General features: G+C 49.3%; 1 protein-coding gene across 5 annotated transcripts in view; it reads left to right on the top strand.

Moving 5' to 3' along the window:
* Positions 1–18,414, top strand: part of BCL9 (BCL9 transcription coactivator) — a 28,947-nt gene that overhangs the window by 398 nt on the left and 10,135 nt on the right. For 3 of the 5 annotated variants that reach the window (XM_035315289.1, XM_035315293.1, XM_035315292.1), the window contains exons 1-3: positions 588–800; positions 13,768–13,850; positions 16,877–17,183. In XM_035315289.1, the coding sequence (XP_035171180.1) occupies positions 17,131–17,183 (53 nt within the window). In that variant the 5' untranslated portion in view covers positions 588–800; positions 13,768–13,850; positions 16,877–17,130. Of the gene's footprint in view, positions 1–587; positions 801–13,767; positions 13,851–16,876; positions 17,184–18,414 lie in introns of those variants that run through there. The other 2 variants (XM_035315291.1, XM_035315290.1) reach the window with 1 other exon arrangement.

The following is an 18,414-nucleotide window of genomic DNA, read 5'->3' on the forward strand; positions in this document are numbered from 1 at the left end:
GGGGGGGGGGGCGCGGGGAGCCCCCGGCACCGGGAGCTCCTGTCCTCGGCTGCCCCGAGGGGGAGCGGCACCGCTGGGCACGGCCCCTCGGGGTGTGCTGGGACAGGTGGGCGCGGGGAAGCTGCGAGGCTCGGCTTCCTCGCGGGGAGAGAGCCCCGCTTCGCTGCCCGCCCGTCCCCGGAGCCGCCGTGTCGGAGGGGACGGGGTGACGAGGCCTCTGGCGGCCAAAATCTGGGGATACGGGAGGTCCCCTGGGAGGGCAGACAAAGCCTGACGCGGGACGCGGCAGCCTCAGATGCAGTCGTGGGTCGGTATTGAGGCGGAAAGCGCCGAGGTGGGATGGTTACACGGTTAGTGGTTTAATAGTAAACAGAATGAGGAATCAGTCGGGAAACTGGCACGCAGCGAGGTAACAAAGTATGAAATAATAAGCAACAGTGGGGAGCTGATGGTGGAGCGTTCCAGAGCCCACCGTTGTGCGAGGGAAGGTGCTTTTCTTCTCCAGATGTTAGACCTCGCCTGGGGTCCAAAATTGGTCTAGGAGTAACCGAGACCCTTGTCTTCGAGAGGAGCATCAGCTCCTGCAGCACTTGCCATGGAAAGCAGCATCTTCCCCTTGGCTGGGGCAGTTTCTCACCTCGCTTGGGGCAGAGAAGAACAGAAGGCTGTGCCGAGCTAGGCTTGTCTCGCTCAGCCTTGCTGCGGGTGACTGTCGCTCTTCTGTCAAAACAGAGTTGGAGGAAGCGGGGGAGACAGCTCTTCCAGTTTTGAGGGGTTCCAGTAACGTTTTTGTTTTCCTCGTATGTATTTCGTCCTGGATTTCTCCATGAAAAGCCCACACAGGCATCATAGGAGCCTTGAAGCATCCTTAAATGTATCGAGCTTTAAAAGGAGGAAAAAAAAACAACGCGAAGCATATTTTTTTTCCTGTTTTGTTGGAGGTTAATATTCAGTCAGTGATTGCTCAACATATTACAAAAACAAGTATTGGGAAGCTAGGCAATGCACTACATGAAATCAAATAAAAAAAATCCCAGGGAACAGGAATGAGAGAATTAACATACCTTAAGAGCTTTAGTCCTGTCTTTCTGTTCATCTCTCTCCTGCTTCCCACTAGGGCCGTAACGCCTGGTTGCTGCCCGTGGGGGTGTCACGGTGTGGGACTGGTGGAGCTGAGCAGGGGCTGAGGGGCGGTTGTGCCTTCACCCTGCGTGTGCCCGTATCCTACTGCAGGCCCGTCAGCCAGCTGCTGGAAAGCACACGGGTAGCTTTGGTGAGGTACTGTAGCCATTTCGGACCAGTTGGGTGCTGGCTCTGGGGTTGGGTTTGGTTTGGTTTTTAACAGCGATCTCCAAACAGATTATTTTCAATGAATGTGTTCTTTTTTTTCTTACTCGGAGCATAAAAATGGCTCAGGGGCTCGTATTCTTTCCTTGTCTCCCTTGCTGGCTCCTCCTCAAACAACAAAAGAAAGGCAGCTTTCTTTTTTAAGTTGGAGTTAGCAGCGATGACAGTTTTGGGATTTGGGAATTTTCCCAGTAAGGTGGGGTTTGGGGGTGTGTTTTTTTTTTTTTTTTTTTTTGGGGGGGGGGGAAGTGGATTTTGTGGAGAAGGGGGTCTTGGGGTCTTGTGTCTCACTGCACTGTTGTGAACTCTTAACACCTTAATTGAAGGGGTGGAGATGCTGAAGCACTAACAAAGACTTCCTTTATCCAAAATGTTAATCAATCATTGACGTTAAATAAGTGTGAACAAAACCAACTAAAAAAAAAAAAAAAAAAAAAAAAAAACGAAACAAGTTTTTGTCTAAGTCCCCCTCCCATTCAGTTGCTCGTCTTTGGTCAGGTTAACGTTAGGAATTCTTCTGGGGATGTATTTTGTGTGTACATGGACGTACTTGGTTTTGGCAGCGTTTGGTAAAAGTTCTGTCGCTGACTTCCCAGGACACGTTTTTTTTCCCAAGGCAGATTGTTCAGTTCATAGATGCAATAAAGACGTTGTGAGAGAAACTGTGATCCGCTGGGGAGCCAGGGAAGCAGGGAGAATATGACAATACTGTTGCAACCATCTTCTTGTGGGGTAGGGGTGTGCATAAAGGGGTTTTGTGGCTTTTTTTTTTTTTTTAAGGTTTTTGTGTTTTTGGAGGAGGCGTCTTGCTTTCAGCTCTTGTAATCAGTTAATTTGTTTATCGGTCAACACAGCCTCCTAAGCTAGGAGAGACTTGAATTTCAATGTGGAAGAAAATAAATAGGTGTCTGTTCATAACAACCAGAAACTTTGTAGATGTCTTCTGTATATTATGGATACAAAGAGGCGGACTCTTTCTTCCGCGCTTCCCTCTCTCTCTCCCTCCCTCCCCATCTTGCGTTTTCATCTGTGCAGTTTGTGCACTTGGATTGTTTTCAGTTAGGGTTAGCCCACAGCCAAAGAAACTACATTTGTCACCGAATATCCAAATATAGAAACTAAGGCAACTATAAGCCACACGGCTAAAATATTCATATGCAGCGGCTTTTGTGAACAGTTTGTGTGTTCGAGGGGGATACAAATGGACTAACCTTTGATCCACATTTCCTGGCGATTCAAAGACTTGCTGCTCTGTAATATGTTGAATTTCCATCCCTATTTCTATAGGATTTTTTTCTAGAGTTTTCTTTTTTCCCCTCTCGAGTTCCTGACACACCGTGTTGCCTTGCTAACTGTGCGTGCATCCTAGGAGTTTTGTTGGTCTTTAAAAATTCAGTGGAAGAGAAGAAAAGCAAAACCTGACCCCCTTATCTCTGTCCCGGGGAGCAATTGACACTCAAGTGAGTACAGAAACTAATTCACATCCTAAATGTCAGCTGTGTTCCCTAGCAGGGTTTGATCTCTCCTGCTTTCTAGAAGCATTTCTTCAGAGCAAGGCAGGCAGCCTTCATAAAATCCTTCTATCTGGTTTGCATGGCCTTGGACTTCACAGAAATCTCCGTGCCTCAGTGAGGTCTGTGGTCTGTTTACACAGATATCAAGTCCTTTAACCCAGCCAGATTTGCTATGGGCTAGGATTTCCTGCTTACAAGCTCTGCTGGAGTCCCTCTGGTCTTCCTGCTGGCAAAACAAAGGTGTTAACTCAGGTTTTGAGAGCATTTTTGTGAATGGAAGGAGATCTCACTGCTGATTTGTTGTCTGAGCACTGCTGTGCCTAGCGTATGCGAAATGGCTTTCCCCATACCTTTACTCTTCTGTCAGGTTTTTATGTCCCTGCTTTAATTCTCTTGGGGCTGGATCTCTGCTCTGGTAGGGACTGTGCTAGCACCAAACAGGGACGGTGCCCGTGATCAGGGCTTGCAGGTGATCTTGACAAACTTGAGGAAAAAAAGCCCGTCTGCAGGGAGATTTTGGAAGAGTTGCCCCTAAGACCATACCATCTTACAAGCACTGGTTAACTCTGTAACAACAGCAAAACAGAAGGTGATGTTTGACTGCCTGCTCAAACCCAATCTGCTGGTCTGATGTTGACTTTGAAATAAGTGTTGCTGGTATTTTTGAAGAAACAGGGTTGCATCTTGTGGTTGTAGGAGCTGCAGTGCCTGCGAGCGTGCCTTTCTCTGGTGGAGCTGGCTTTCGGGCGGTCCTCAGCGCCTCGTCCCCTTTTGGGCTCTGCACCAGCCCTCCTTTTGTGCTGGTGCTGCTGCTTGAGCAGCTGTGTGCTGCAATGGATCAAGGGACTGAGCTGGGTTATAAGTAGCCTGGCAAAAGAAAAGGTTATATTTAGCCTGGATGGGTTTGCCAAACTCGTTCGCTGTTTGGCCACGCATGCGGTTGTACCGGCACATCAGACAGCGTGGTGCAGGGGTGGAAGTAAATATTGGTAGCAGCAGTCTTTTCAGCTGGCGTTGCTGCCAAAGGGAGTGCTCATCTAGCTGTACCTCTAAGAGTCTGCTAAACTTGCTAAATGTTTTTTACACCTATTTGTTACAGCTTCCCTTGCCTGAGAACAGCTCCTTCGGTTTACCTTCTCCTTTTTGCCAACAGTGTATCTCATCCCCGAACACGTGTGCGATGCACAAAAAGAGGAGCCCTCTTTAAGCAGCTTTAGCAGCAGCAAAAAGAGCGTGCTTGTTGAGCTCTGGAAAAGTTTCTGCTTCTACAGGACTGTCTGGTGATACAGAACATGCAGTGTAAACGGATGGTGGAATATGTAGCATGGTTGCAATTAAGCAGTGAAATTCACGCTGTGAGAATCATCAGGAGCAAGGATTCAACAAGAGTTAAAAAGGATCAGATGTCTGCAGGAATATGAAGAATATCCAATTATCGTAATCAGCGACGTAGAAGTTTTGGAAGGAGTATTAAGCTCGAGGTCTAAACCTTGGCTTTATTGTGCTCTAACAGATGTGCTTCTCTGTTGGGGAAAGAGAGGGAGGGCATAGCTTGTTTTGCCCGTGTCTTCTGCAAGGGTCTCGCATGAACTTGACTGGGACTGGAGTTTGGGATGTGCCATTAAACTGCCTGGGCTTCTGCCTCGGTCCTGGTGACCCATCCTGGAATCTGGTCTGAGATACTGAACCACGGCTCTGGTGCAAAGTGAGCTGCTGCTGCCCAAGTCTGTTAGTGGGTTTTACTCCCACTTCTTTGCATTGTTACCTGCACCTCGGTGGTTGGATCTCAGCGATCTGGTTTTGGTCTGCTCTGACAACACTTGATGAATTTATTTTAAAGGCTGTTATGAAATTGCAGTTTATCTGCAGAATGAGCGTTATCTCTTTGGGGTAGCTGAACGTGCTCCAAGATCCCCCTTCTTTCAGGGAGACTTAAAAGCAGAAGTGAGCTTTTCCTTGTTTGCAAGAGAAGGAGCTGGTGGAACGGGGAAGGGAGATGAAAAGTGGCACTGTACGGTGGGTTGTTTGTTTGTTTGCTTGTTTCTAAAGGCTTGGCAGAATCATTGAAATGCTTTTGAAGCAGGAGAATGGCAAGTATGCTTTACATGCGACATAATTCCTTTCAACAAAACAGGGCTGAGAGGTGCTGGAGCGAAGTCCTCTGAGAGTTCACTGAAATTGGGTGCTGTAGCCTTGAAAACAATGCTCATTTTAAGTGCTCCTTAGTGGTACAATCTGTGGCAAAAAGAGCACGTGATGTATGCAATGGTTTAACGGCATCCAGGATCGGGGGAGAGCTCACCTCTCTCAGTATTCAGGTCAGCGTGCTTGTGATTTGGGCAACAAGAGCACTTGAGCAGTTCCTCTGGGCTGGGCATCTTCGTGTGCACCTTCTGAACAGAGGGAGAGTGTGGGAACCTGCTCAACCCAGGCAGCTGGCACCCACGGGCTCTTCTCCAACCAGGTTAGGTTGGATCTGGTGGTGAATTTGGGAAGAGAACCTGGCTCTTGATGTGCCTGGGATCTATTGACCAGGTTGTGTAACTTATGCTCTACAAATCGCTTTAAATCCGCGTGTCTACTTGCGTACAGTGCATGAAACACTTTTTGCCACCTTTGTGGTGTGTTTGGAGTTGAGCAAGACCCGAAGGACAGTTCTGTTTTAGCGGCTCACTGCTAAAACAGTGGGTCTCTGCGAGCAGCAGACCCTTTTCCAGCTCACTCAGCTGTGCTCTCTGCATTTTGCTAAAGCGCCTTCCTCAGGTGCCGTGATAGCGCTGCTCCTGCGCCTATGAAATGGCAGTGGTTTATCTCCGTACTGATCTTCTGTGCTGTTTGAGGATTGATTAGAAGCTTATTTGCAGTGTAACATAAGCTGTAGCTGTCAAAGTGGAGCGGCCACAGCTTCTGCAACTGGAGCTGTTGCAGTGGGGAGTTGAGGCCGTCGTAGGTGCGTGCAGGGGAGCTCTTCTCCCAACTTGCGCTGGTGGGATTGAATTTTCCTGCAGTGTTTTATGTGTATGGATGAGAAGGGAGTTAAGAACTTCAGGCCGAAACGGCTTGACAGCTTGTTAGTGAGAAAACACTCGCTCCTGTCTCAAAAAAACACCCTTAACCTTCTTGTAGTCGGGGATGGAAAGTTGAAACTGTCAGGCAAATAGCCACCATCCAGAAGAAACGCTTCTGAATGTTCCCGCGAAAGGTAGCTTTGATTTGACAGTTACGAGGCTTTGAAAACAGCACTCTGTTTATACAGCACGGTAAATAATTTGAAGTACTTTCGGCTTTGCTGTACATGCCTGGCTAACGAGAGAAATATTAAACATGTACGTCTTGTGTTGAATGAGGGGGGATCCTGCAGCAGTTGGGACTGCGGGCACTCAGTGCTTTTATAAGGTCATGTCAGAGCTGTAGAGGAGATGATAGGCCTGATTATGGAATTGTTTAATTTCTTGTCAAAGTAAGATTTTTCCATGCAGTGTTTTGAGATCTTTTACGTGACCTCACGTTATTTATCGAATGTCAGTTTTTCATCCCAGCGGCTTTGATATGATCATGTAGCATCCTGGAGCGCCGTGTATGTGCAGTCTTTGCTTGCTAGAGGTCTTTGAAGTGATTTCCTCCTCAGAAGAGTCATTGCTCTGCTGACAATCTGATGTTTAGCAGCTAGGAAACCAGCTCACAGACTCACAGCGCCAGGTCACCAAAGGCTGTGCTACCTGTATCGCGCCTAACGTGGGCCCAACAGCACAGAAATGAGGGGCTGAGCACAGCCAACAGTAAGCAGCACGCGAGTGCTGTAGCATTTCTTCACTCTGCTGCCACAGGGACTCATGTTTTGCCCTGCCGACCTCGCAGGGTGGAGAGCCTGGTGTTAGAGAGCTGCCGGAGGGAGCAGGGCAGGGGCCAGCTGGTGGCGACGATCCTGGGTGAGAAGGGGTGCTGGCAGGCAGTGCCACGGGGTGCTGGCGCTTAGGGGAGCCGTGACAAGCTGCTCGTTTGGCTGAGAGAGAGGCAGGGAGCCTATTTGGTGAGGGCTACCAAGGAAGGTGTGGGGCTGCCTGCAGCAGTTCTGACGGGCCTGGTGTGCGGTGCCCCCTCACAGTGTGCTGTGGGGTTAGGGCTCGCCGTAGCACCGGGATTTCTGTGGAGGAGGTCTGTCCGGTGCTGACCCATCCTGGTCCTGTTGAGCTTAGGAAAACTGGTAAGACTGCAGCCCAGGGCATTTTGCCTGAGGACTGTTTGATACCTTTCATTCTGGAAGCCTCATGAGGGGATGCCGAAAGGAAACGAAAAACTGCTTCCTCCTTTTTCTCAGTTTTCCTCATGCTGAACTGATGGGTACCTTATTCCTCCCAAGCCTTCCACTTAACCACCGCGGCGTTACTGTATATTGAAGAACAAACTGGTGTCTCTTCAGCTTTGTCTTCCTATCCGTTGCACCCTGTTTGGTCCCCCCACCACCTCCACAGGTTAGTTTGTGAAGAATGAGCTACTAACAATCTTTATACAGCTTTCTTTTACCTATGGTTGTTGTTCGTGCTGATGTCACTATTGAAATTTTCAAGAAAGTAAACCCAGAGGAGTAAGAGAAAGGAGATTGCCTCTGGCCCTGAACATGCTTCCCTAAAAAACAGATGAAATTTTGACAGGAGGCAAAGCTATGAAGTCGGCCGCTTGGAAGCTCTAGCGTTATCCTCTGGACTTCTGCATGTAATGTTGACTGACTGATGCTAGGTCTGTCAACTGCTAACATGATGTAGAAGGCCGTGGAAGCCTGTCGTATATTAGGGAAATAATGTTAAAACATGTATTGAGAAATTCCTGATTGCTAAAAGCTTTTGATCTTTGCCGGTGCTCACGATAGTGGGAACTCTAGAGCAGACAAGCTGCTGCTAAGGTAAGTGATGCTCTGTGTAAAGTGCTACAAACTCCGGCTGTGAAGTACACCGGCTGCTCCCGGCGTCCCTAACGCAGGGGGAGCCGAGGTGGTTCAGGGAGCTGTGCTGGAGGATGCTGAGGCCGAGATGATGCTAGTGGGATGTCACGACACAACTCAGTGACAGCAGCCTGGCCAACCTGCAGCTACAACTACCCCTCGTGTTGGTGAAGCTGAATCAGCGTTAGCCACAGCAGGAATCGGTCAGCCTGTACAGAAGCAGATAGTTGTAGCTTAGACTTTAGTGTTTGTTTTTTGCTTTACTACCCCAAAAACTGGCTTATGGAACTGTGTCGGAATATGCCAAGCGACTGTTCTAATCCCAGGTGTATCAAGCAGTTCAGTTTTATACATAGTAGACGAGAAGTTGAAAGGGTCTCAAGCTGTCTGTGGATAACTTGAATCTGCTCACCAGTGTCCACAATGTCTATCTCCTCTGCTAATTTGTGCAAGGAGTTGTGGAAAGAGCTGTATGAAATCAGTAACTGTCTAGGAAAGGCGATCATCCTCTTTGTACTAATGACCAGAAATAAAGTTTAGTGGACACACAGTAGTCTTCCTAACGCAAAGTGTTTGCAGCGTTACTAACAACTTTTAAAATTATGGTTACGAGTATAGTAGGCAACGTGTCTATTGCAACAGATTATTTTAGAATGGTTGTTGTAATACCCCAGCAACTACTTAAACAGCCTTTACATCGCGGCTGCTGTTGGTTATCCTTGTGCTTGTAAGGAGGAGGAGGGAAGAGAACAGTCAGTGGAGATCAAACTGCATGAGGGCAAGGGGCGGTTGTGTTGGGAAAGTCATAAGCTACTTTCTTCTCTGAGCTCTTAGGTCTGCGTTGTCCTTTGTCAGTGATTGTTGCTGCACTTTTTTAAGAATGGAGAAGGAAAGGTAGGACTTGTCCAGAGAAGCTGTGAGTGCCCCATCCCTGGAGGTGCTCAAGGCCAGGCTGGATGGGGCTTTGGGCAACCTGGTGTGGTGGGAGGTGTCCCTGCCCATGGCAGGGGGTTGGAATTGGGTGGTCTCTTCCAACCCAAACCCTCCTGTGGTTCTGTGACTTTCTATGGCTGTCCCTGTTTTGAGTGGAGTTCAGGAGAGTCTGGTTCTTTGAAAAACATCCATGTCTGTGATAGTCAGAGGTAAGGGGGAAAAGTGTGAGAAGAAGAGTTTCGGCGCTGTCTTACCCGAAGTATGTGGACACAGACACAGGCCCAGTAGGGTTGGATTTGTGTGACTACAGACACCACGTTTGTATGGAGGTGGTTAGGTATGTTCATGTAATTTCAAGGATGTTCACCCCATGGTCCTAAATTCTTACATTAATCTGAGCTTCTCAAAGGAACCTCTTTTCCTTGTAATGGCGTAGTCTCTTGCCTGCATTTTCCTTGTCAGTGCTGTAAATTTTCCATGTACGTTAAGCGTGCTTATCTTTGCTCAGCCCCTTTCTCCATGCATGGAGTTAGTTCTGGGCAATAACCTGCCTGTGTTTCAGAGGTTAGTGGATTGGTGGATGCACACCATGTGTACGTGGGAAGTTGCAGTGAGCCTGGTGAAGATTGTGTGAGTCCCACATTCATGTAGAGAAATGAATTTAGGTGGCAAGTTTGGGATTCTTTTGATTGAGAGTTGCTGCCAGTAGAAGTTTATCAGCAAAGTAGTAATGCTGTGGAGACTTGTCTGACTTATGCATAAGGTGCAGTTTCTTGGCTTTGGGAAAGCGTGAGAACCTAGTGTATGCAATCTTTTCTATTGCCAAGGCATAAACATGGCAAAGGCCGTGCTGTTTCAGGGTAGGTAGGTACAGGGCATCTAGAAATTGGTGACCGGCTGTGAGTTGCTACCCAGTCAGATCAGTATTAGCAAGGTAGCTCTTGATGTCCATAGAATCACTGAACGTCCTGAATTGGAAGGGAGCTGCAAAGACCGTCATGTCCAACTCCTGGCTCCACACAGAACCACCTCAAAATCAAACCCTGTGTCTGAGAGCATTGTCCAAACGCTTCTTGCACTCTGTGAGGCTCGGTGCTGTGACCACTGCCCTGGGGAGCCTGTCCCGGTGCCCAACCACCCTCTGGGTGCAGAACCTTTTCCTAACACCCAGCCTGACCCTCCCCTGTCACAGCCCCATGCCAAGAAATGGATTTGTGAGTCAATGATACTTGCAGCCTACCAGGGAATGACAGATCTTGCTCATTTCCCCAAATCAGCAGCTGCTTTGGGGCAGAGTGCAGTCAATATGCCATTTGAGATGCCCAGGAGCAAGTAGGCACTGCCTTTCTGGCAGGAGGAGCACATGAGCACGGCAGCTGGAAGACTACGGAGGGATGGTAGCATAGTTTGCTTGAAGGAAGAGGTGTGCAAACACAGCTACGGAAAGAGCCAGGGCAGTAGCTGTTCAGGCCATCTACTGATTACTGGCTTGGACAGGCGGTGTTCTGCTGGGTCTGCATGATGTGTATGGATACTGTGTCTTCAGCCCAGGTGGTTCTTTATGTACCCAGTGTGTTTTCTGCCTGTGTTTAAGAAAAAGTGCGGGAGGGCAGGCAGGGGAACAACAGAAGTGTATTTTAACAACCAGCTTAAGCCTACCCATGCCTCTACCATCAGTCACTGCTGCCTCCTTTGTGGCAGCACCAGTGAGCACGTGGCCACCTGGCTGGATGAAAAATAATTCTGTACTTCCTAGAGTTAATTTTCAGCCTGGTCACAAGTGCTAATGGTGGCTGGAAGCTATGGGCTTGGATAGCCTTAGGTTGATGGCAGTTGCTTTCCTGGGTCCAGCATGTGCTTGGCCTGCAGAAGGTAGGCAGCATTTTAACAAACCCCTCTGGATGCCGGTGGGTTCACCACGAGTTGTTACAGGCACATGCTTTATGCTTTCCTGGGAGAGGATGAGAACATCCTTTGCTAGGAGGTAGGGGGCAGATTTAAGGGTGTATTACAAGCCCTGAGTGGGGGCCGTAGCTAGAAACTGGGACTGGTTCAAGGGAATGAAGATTGCCCTGTGTCTCCATCTCCTCCAGCATCATGGGGAGGTGTGCGTGGTGTTGGAATACTCACTTCAACGTACACAGTTGCTTACTTACGATCTTAAAGGCCTCTGACTGCTCAATAAAAGCGTTGAATAACACTTCCCGCGTCCTCCTTGTTTCCTGGTGGCACTCTTATCGATGAGGTGTGTGATCAAGCACCTTGTTAAGCAGCCGCTTATTAAAAAGTAACGCGTGCTGCCCAGCCGCAGGTGTGCAGCAAGGCAAAACCGGTCAGTTCTGCACAGGGCGAGCACCCGGGTAGCTCTGCGTGTGCCACGGGTGCAGGGGGGTCACCTCCTGCCAGTGCCACAGTTCTCCCTCGAAGGAGGGTCAGGGAGATGGGGGGGCCCTTCCCAGCACAGTTGCGCTGAGGGAGCACACCAGCTGATGCACCGCCTCCCCCCACCTCCCTGCTCACGTGGGGAACCCACTGTGCCCGTTGGCTTCCTGCTGCAGGCAGCTCGCGCAGCTCCTGCTGCCGGCACCACCGCTCTCCGTCCCTCCTGCAGCCGCTGCTCAGGGTCGTACTCCACCTGCTCCCTCCTTTCCTTCCCACCCTGCTGCCAATTCAGGGTGCAGGATCCCCTTGCCTTCAAAGTCACCGCTTGTCTGTAGCAGCACATCTCTAGCCTTTTTTCTTTTTCCATGCTGATTTTGGGCTCTCACCACCCTCAGTCCGGCACAGACTGACAGTCTCAGAAAGGCCGTGGGGAAAAAAAAAAGAAGCGTGCTCTTTCTTGTACACTGAGAAAGAGGTTTCTTGCCTTTAATGCTTCGTGTCACAGTAAGGCCATAAATCGGATACTTTTATCTACTTGGTATGCCTTCATTTCATCTCTCCACATTCTCCTCCTCAAAGAGGGAGAAAAGACTGAAGCGAGTCAGTGCTAACTACGGCTGCTCCTGCTGAAACAGCCCTAACGCTGTGCACCTCCAAGTACCCGGCCACTTGTCACTACCAAGCAGTACGAGCGCTGCTTCTGCAGTGCAATGGCATGGAGAGGGGTGTTTTTTTTTCTTCTTTAGACTTCTGTCTGCGTCACAGTAATAAGGTGGCTAGTTATAGATGATGGCTCATGAGCCAGTTACCACCAGGTAAGCCCAGCTGAGCGTGTATCGTTAGCCGCCCTGGGGTAGCTGCTTGTGTGGGGACTGCGGGGAGCAGTAAAGACAGAATAACATCGCGATAACCGGGTCTGAGCCACCACAACAGTGCCTTGTGTCTGGCTGTGTCCCTCTTGTGGTCCTGGCCTGTGTTTTATAAGGCTGTCTTTCTTCAGTGCTTTGCCAGGCTGAACCCGACCATTCCCTCTGATGGGTTCTCCCCACCGCAGCGCGTGCTGGTGGTGGCGTTGGCCCTCCCAAGGGAGCAGGCGAGTCGTGCCGCTGCCCTGGTAGAGGCGCGTCAGTCTTGGCACCGGCATGGCACGGCCATGTCGTTTCGGTGGGTGGGGTGGGGGAAAGGGGAGAGGAGCTTCGGCTGGGTAGTTGGGTGCAGGGCTGATGGTGCTGCTGCGGGAGGTTATTGCGACGGGTGTTTGTTCCAGCTCCTGTCTGCAGGTGTGACCTGGCTAGATAAGGGAGGTCTATCACGGTGATGATTTCATTGTTTGATTTGGCTGGACTGGGTGGAGAATGTAGCTCCATTGTTTGGGCCTGGCTTTGTAGTTTGGTTTTGTTGAGGTGGATTACGCGGAGAGGTATTGCCCCACTGTTAAGGTGAAGCTGCAGGAGATAACAGTTGGAGAATGTCGTAGGGAAGAGAATACGCAGAGGGTTTCACAACACGTAACTAATTGAGCCACACAGCAGCTCCTGCGTCCCTGCTGGAGGGATCTGGTCAGCAGCAGGCACGGAGGCTGCACGGAAAGCCCCTGGCAGCGCTTTGGGAGCGCACTCACTTGAACTGCGGGGCTGTCCTCGCAGTGTAAACAGCTGAGCGCTTGGGGACCGTGCTGGCCCCGACAGCCTGGATGCTGCCAGGGCTCTTGCTGCTCTCACGGCCTCACCAGTTTTCAGTGGGTGAGGTAGAAGAAGCTGGCAGGTAGCTGCTCTTTCTTTCTCTCCTGACCTCAGATTTACCACGGAGCTGTGCCTCAGAGTCTGCGGTATCTGGTATTGCCAAGTTTTCAGGTACTTGTCTGTCTTTAAGGTGTGACTGAAAATTTTTGATGCAGGGTTGTCTCCATTACTGAAAGTGGAGCTGATCCACTCATGGGCTACAAACTATTTTGGCCTTACAGGGAACAACCGTAGGGTAAGGGGTCATGGTCACATCTGCAGCTCTCTCGTGAGCAAGCTTGCAGGATGTCTTACACAGCAAGGTTTGCAGTTGGATTCCTTTCTCCCTGTAGCATAGCACAGTGACGTGCAGTAGGGGCTGACAGAACAGCAAGGAGCGCGTCTCCCTTCCAAAACCTGCCTGGTTTTCCCCTAGATGCAACTGAGCAATTGCCTGGCTTTACCTGACGCTTCATGTTTTTATTTATAGCTTGTCTGGCTGTGGAGGAGGTTGTGTGTGTGGAGCACAGGGGTTTGGCAGATGTTGCTGGGCTCACGGCGAGGGGAAGGAGAGCCTTTGAAGAGGCATGGGCGCAGGGAAGGGGAGGTTGCTTGTGTGAGCTTCGTGCCAGCCTCTCGGAGCACAGATGAGCTCATGGGAATCCAGCAAGCTCAAATGTGGGAGTGCTAAAGCAGGTCTGAGCTACTTCCCCTCCGCACCTCCTCGCACTGCCGACATCTTCAGACTGTTCTGGCCTGATGCTGGCATTTTTGCCGCTGGTGAACCTGGCCAGCCTAGGCAGAGGCTCCCTCCTGCCAGTGCTTCAGAGCAAATTTTGACTCCTCTGTTCCTGGGCTAGGAAGGAGGGGTGGCAGCTGGCTGGGCTGTGTGTTCCTGCTGCTGAAGCTCTGCCTCTCTCCTTTTTTTCAGGTGATCATTGCTTGTGAGAGGAGTAGTTCGCACCTCATGGCCTCCACAATGAGTACTGCTGTGTCGTGACGCCAGGGGTCTCGGTAAGCTACTTGTCGGAAAGGGGAGGGCCTGTGATGTCCCCACAAATGTGGGTCTGACTCTCTTGTCTCTGAAACTGATGTTTAAAGCCATTCTGTGCCATCCAAATTGCGAGCTGCCACCGAGCTGGGTGAGGCTACTTTTCACCTGTTCTCACCTCCTCCTTTGAGCTTGCAGTGGCACTGATGTGGTTGCATCATCAACCAGATCAAGGGGACTGATCCCGCTGAACAGAGATTTCTCCTGTTTTCCTTGGGTTGGTTCCCGCTTGGATCTTCCCCTGATCTGGTCAGGAGAGGGGTGGCGAGAATGAGCAGATTGTTGAACCACCCCTCTTCCTTGCAGGCTGTACCTTAAAGCAACCCTGCAAACACAGCTCCAGAGTCAGCTTGCCAAAATGCTTTGGAAAATGGCTTGACCGTTCACTGTTAATGAAACTTCCTCTAATTTTAAGGCAATGATATAAGGGCTTTGCTATGGCAGGCAGGCTCCAGTTGCAAAAATACATTTCTCTGGAGATTTTCCATTATTGAACCCTAGATTTCCAGATAGACATATGTTAGAAGTGCATTTAGAAAAATCATGAGGCATTCCATTTCACATTACAAAAGGTGGTATGTTCCCTGCGTGCAGAAATGAGAAGCAGAGGAAGGTGAGTCGCTGTTCTTCCGATATAACCAGTGAATATATTGATGTATCCTTTATAGCTCTCTCTGTTATGAAGAAATTTAAACTGAGATTGGAAAACACAGTTCCCTTGCAGAACGTATCCATTCCAGTAGCTGGAAGATACGTGTATATAGCATAAAATGCATGGTTAAAAAATGGGAGGTGTTTTAATTCGCCCTGTGAAGTACTTGAAAGCCTGGTGCTGTTGGAAGTCCTGTGCAGAGGGTGTGATCTTGATTCTGTTCTTCGTGTTTTCCCATTGCACTGTGCAGGACTGGGTGTCTGAGAAAATTCTCGTCTTGTAATTGATGAAAGGTAGCATCATAAAGCATTAAGAGCAAAACTGGAAAAGCAGAGGAAGAAACAACTAGAATACTGAAGTCCGTCACACAGGCGCCCACGCAGTGCTTTTAGCATTGAGCTCCACTCTTTTTAATGCTATTGTTCCTGTTCTCTGTTACCCTAAATTCACTCTATTTTCAGTCACGCCTTCACCTGAAGTGAGGATTCTCTAGTCTCACTGAGTTACGCTGACTTGTACTGATGCATGAGTCTATTTTGAAAAGTGTTATTATTCACTGCAGTCGATAGTGTTACAGTTTTGTTTTTGAAACAGACACAGGAGCTGAATTTGCATGGAATGTTGGTACAATTTAGATGTTTAGGAAAATGTTATTTTTTGTCCTCAATGTGTCTGTGCAGCACCAGCGCCAATTACAGCCTGATAGTGGTAACAATAGTAACTCAACATTGTTCTCTGAATCAATGGGATAACCAGCTTACAGCTCCAGAGAGACGTAGGGATCCCGTGGAGCCTGGGGCTGGGGTTCACCTGATTGTGCCGAGAAAGAGACAGGACTAATGAGGCTGCTATTGCAGAAACATTCCCCACGTTAATGGGGTTGTGCAGCGCAGTGGAGGCGAGAATATGGAACAGGATATTCCTCTGGCTTGTCGAGGAGGTGCATGGTAGACAGGAGGGGATGTTTTGGAGGTGATATACTTCATAGAAGGACTACAAAGAAAGGACTGTGGGGTGCTATCCTGTTAAGTGCAGCGATGCAAAGTCACTAAAATGTGTAATGGCACCAAAGCCTCCCAATGAGATAATTTTGGGGAACCAGAGAACCAGCTGCTCAATAATACAGGTTACTGATAACTCCTTGGCCAGAGGTGGTCATAAAGTACACGAGTTTCTTAGTCCTCTGGTGTCAACCTGTCAGCAAACCAATTTTTCCATTTTAAGTACAATTCAACCAGTAGTCTATCCATAATATTCAAGGCGCTCCCAGTCTAATGAGATTTATTCTGTTTCATTTGATACGCACAGGAAGGAACTGCTTCTTTGGTGCTGAGAAGGAATACCAGGAATATTTACATTTGAATAATATTTAACTAGCATTGCTTAATAGATTAACAATAAATCTTGGTTAGATTCTAAATTAAGTGGATTTGCATCTGAGTAGATGAGATGAGCAGAAGAGATTCTGTTGAAACATAAACAAGACAGAAATTTGTTCCAAAATAATTTAGCCCAAAGGACATAAACAGTAATGTTCAATAGTTTCTTCCTCCAGAAACAGTTTCAAGTGTCGTGTTGCCTGCATCACGCATATTTGTTTATTAGCAAGAAGCTGAAAAAAAATGCTTATTTTGTTGTGTGTGTTTTTTTATTGTCATTTTTTTTAAGGTCTTGATAGTTTGTACAGTGTTGCTGAGCAAATTTAGAGGGGCAGCTCTCTAGCGATCTCTTGGCCTTTCTAATAGAAATAATGACTGACTAACCTCTCTGGTATTTACAGAGTAATCACAGCATAGCTGGTTGCTTACAGGTGGTCAGGAAGGCATTTTATTTTATTTTCCTCCCTCTGTGCAACTCTTAGCACACATCAATGAACTTATGTCTGGTTATATTGGACCAAGGAGACAGAAAAGATTTGAGCAGAGTTTATGTTCTTAAGAAATATCAGATTATGGCCGTTCACGGGGGAATTCTGGATAGCTAAGTCATGTTGGGGATTTGTCATGTCGGCTTCCTGCTGACTTGCTGTGAGGTGTCTTCAGGCTGAGCACAGATACGGCATCAAAGCGTCCAGGTATGAGAAGCTTCCCTGCTTTGTTGACTCCGCCGTGATTTGCTGTGGCTGAAGGGAAGCTTGGCCTCGCCTCCTGTAAACCGAGCGGCCAGCCAGGGCTGCCTCCGCTTTGAAATACACAGCTGTGCTGAGCCATCTGAGAGCTCTTCTCCTGCGTCTTCGCAGTGACGGGAAAGGACTGCCATGTGCTGCTTCGCAGACACGTCTGCTCGGAGAGTTCCTCACCAGATTTCTCTTCTCTTCTTGTGGGCTGGTTTTAACAGTGTGCCCTGGAGATGCGAGACTTCCCCTGGGCAGCAGGAGGCACGCGTCTAGAGAATGCTGGAGCTGCAGGAGGGAAGCGCCCTGTGCAAAACCAGAGAGGAGCAAAGAGAAAAAAGGCAAGCAGACAGACAGCGCTGAGAGAAGCGGGTGGCAGAAAGTGCTTCAGAGCTGCCTCTGGTGGCACAGTCCCCAGAGGAACTTGACGAGAGCCCATCTGCCTGCGTGTGAGACTGTGAGCTCAGGATTTCTGTCAATGCATTCCAGTAACCCCAAAGTGAGGAACTCCCCGTCAGGCAACACACAGAGGTAAGGAAAAGAGCCAGCAGCGCATGATGCTGGCCCCGCTCTGCTGTGGTGTGAGCCGAGGACTGGTGCATGCGACTTACCGGGCTTCCTCTGCGCTCCTGTCGGGCCTGCTGGGTACCTGGGTGCTGGCTGCACGGAGTGGATGAGCCCCCCCCATTCATTAGGCTCAGGGTGAGCTGAAAGAGCTCTTAACCTTTGGGGTTTTGCCTCTCTGTTCTTCATGCCCTCCTCCCTTCCACCAGGTGCCTAAATAGACTGGAGGAGAGCGAACGTGCTGTTTCTATCCGTTTGTGCTCTTCCCCCCACCCCCCTTCTAATTATCTGGTTCCCCGAGGGGTAGTTGGGCAGCAGAAGGTCTCTGTCTGTACTTTCACACAAAATGCTTCCTTCTCGCTGTGTGCCTAAACAGCCTGGAGAACTGATCAGCCGTGCCCTGAGATCCTCCGGATCGTTCACCTGCCAGTGCAGCGGGTCAGCATCTCTCCTCCGCTAATTTGGAAGGGGAAAAATCTGGAAGTGAAAAGCGTCCGGGGACTCTCAGTGGTCTGACTGACAGCATTCTCCGGTTTGATTATTTACTCCTAGAGGTCACCAGGAGCTGGGAGTGACTCAGAGGGAATGCCTCTGAGTCAGATGCCTGTCCAAAGGAGGAGCTGGCACGCGCCAGTCCCCCAGTGAGGATGCTAGCGAGCGCTGCCTGGTGGAATCGGCGGTGGTGATGGGAAAGCAAAATGCAGAAGATTGGTAGCAATGAAGTAACTGGATGCTGAGGAGGAAGGGATGGCTGATGTGTGTGTAAAACCCAGGGGAGCAAAATATTTTTAGGATGCAATTGGCTGAATGGAGGAGGGGAGGAAAGGATTTTGCATTTCCTTTGGCAAATGAAAGAAGCTTCATCTGCCCCATTTTGCAGAAGCGTGCAGGGAGATGGTATCCTTCCCTTTCCTTCTTCAGGGGCAGGTTGTAGCTGGTTTAATTGTTTTCACGGTCAGAGGTTTGTGTTTTCCTGGCAGCTCGCCCCAACGTATGATGAATGCTGCAGTAATGCTGAGTTTTCCTTGTGCTCCCTGTAGAACTGGATAGGGAGGTGCAGGGGGGTCTGCTCAGATGGGAGCTGCGCTGTATAATTTGGGTCCGGGAGAGTGGTGAGGTGAACTTTATTGTGCCGTGTCTGTTTACTCTGAGCTGGTCTTGGTGTGAGGCGCTTCTCTGTGCACATAGAAACCGTTGT

The sequence above is a fragment of the Oxyura jamaicensis genome, chromosome 1, assembly GCF_011077185.1.
Source record: "Oxyura jamaicensis isolate SHBP4307 breed ruddy duck chromosome 1, BPBGC_Ojam_1.0, whole genome shotgun sequence".
In the NCBI taxonomy this organism is placed as follows: domain Eukaryota; kingdom Metazoa; phylum Chordata; class Aves; order Anseriformes; family Anatidae; genus Oxyura; species Oxyura jamaicensis.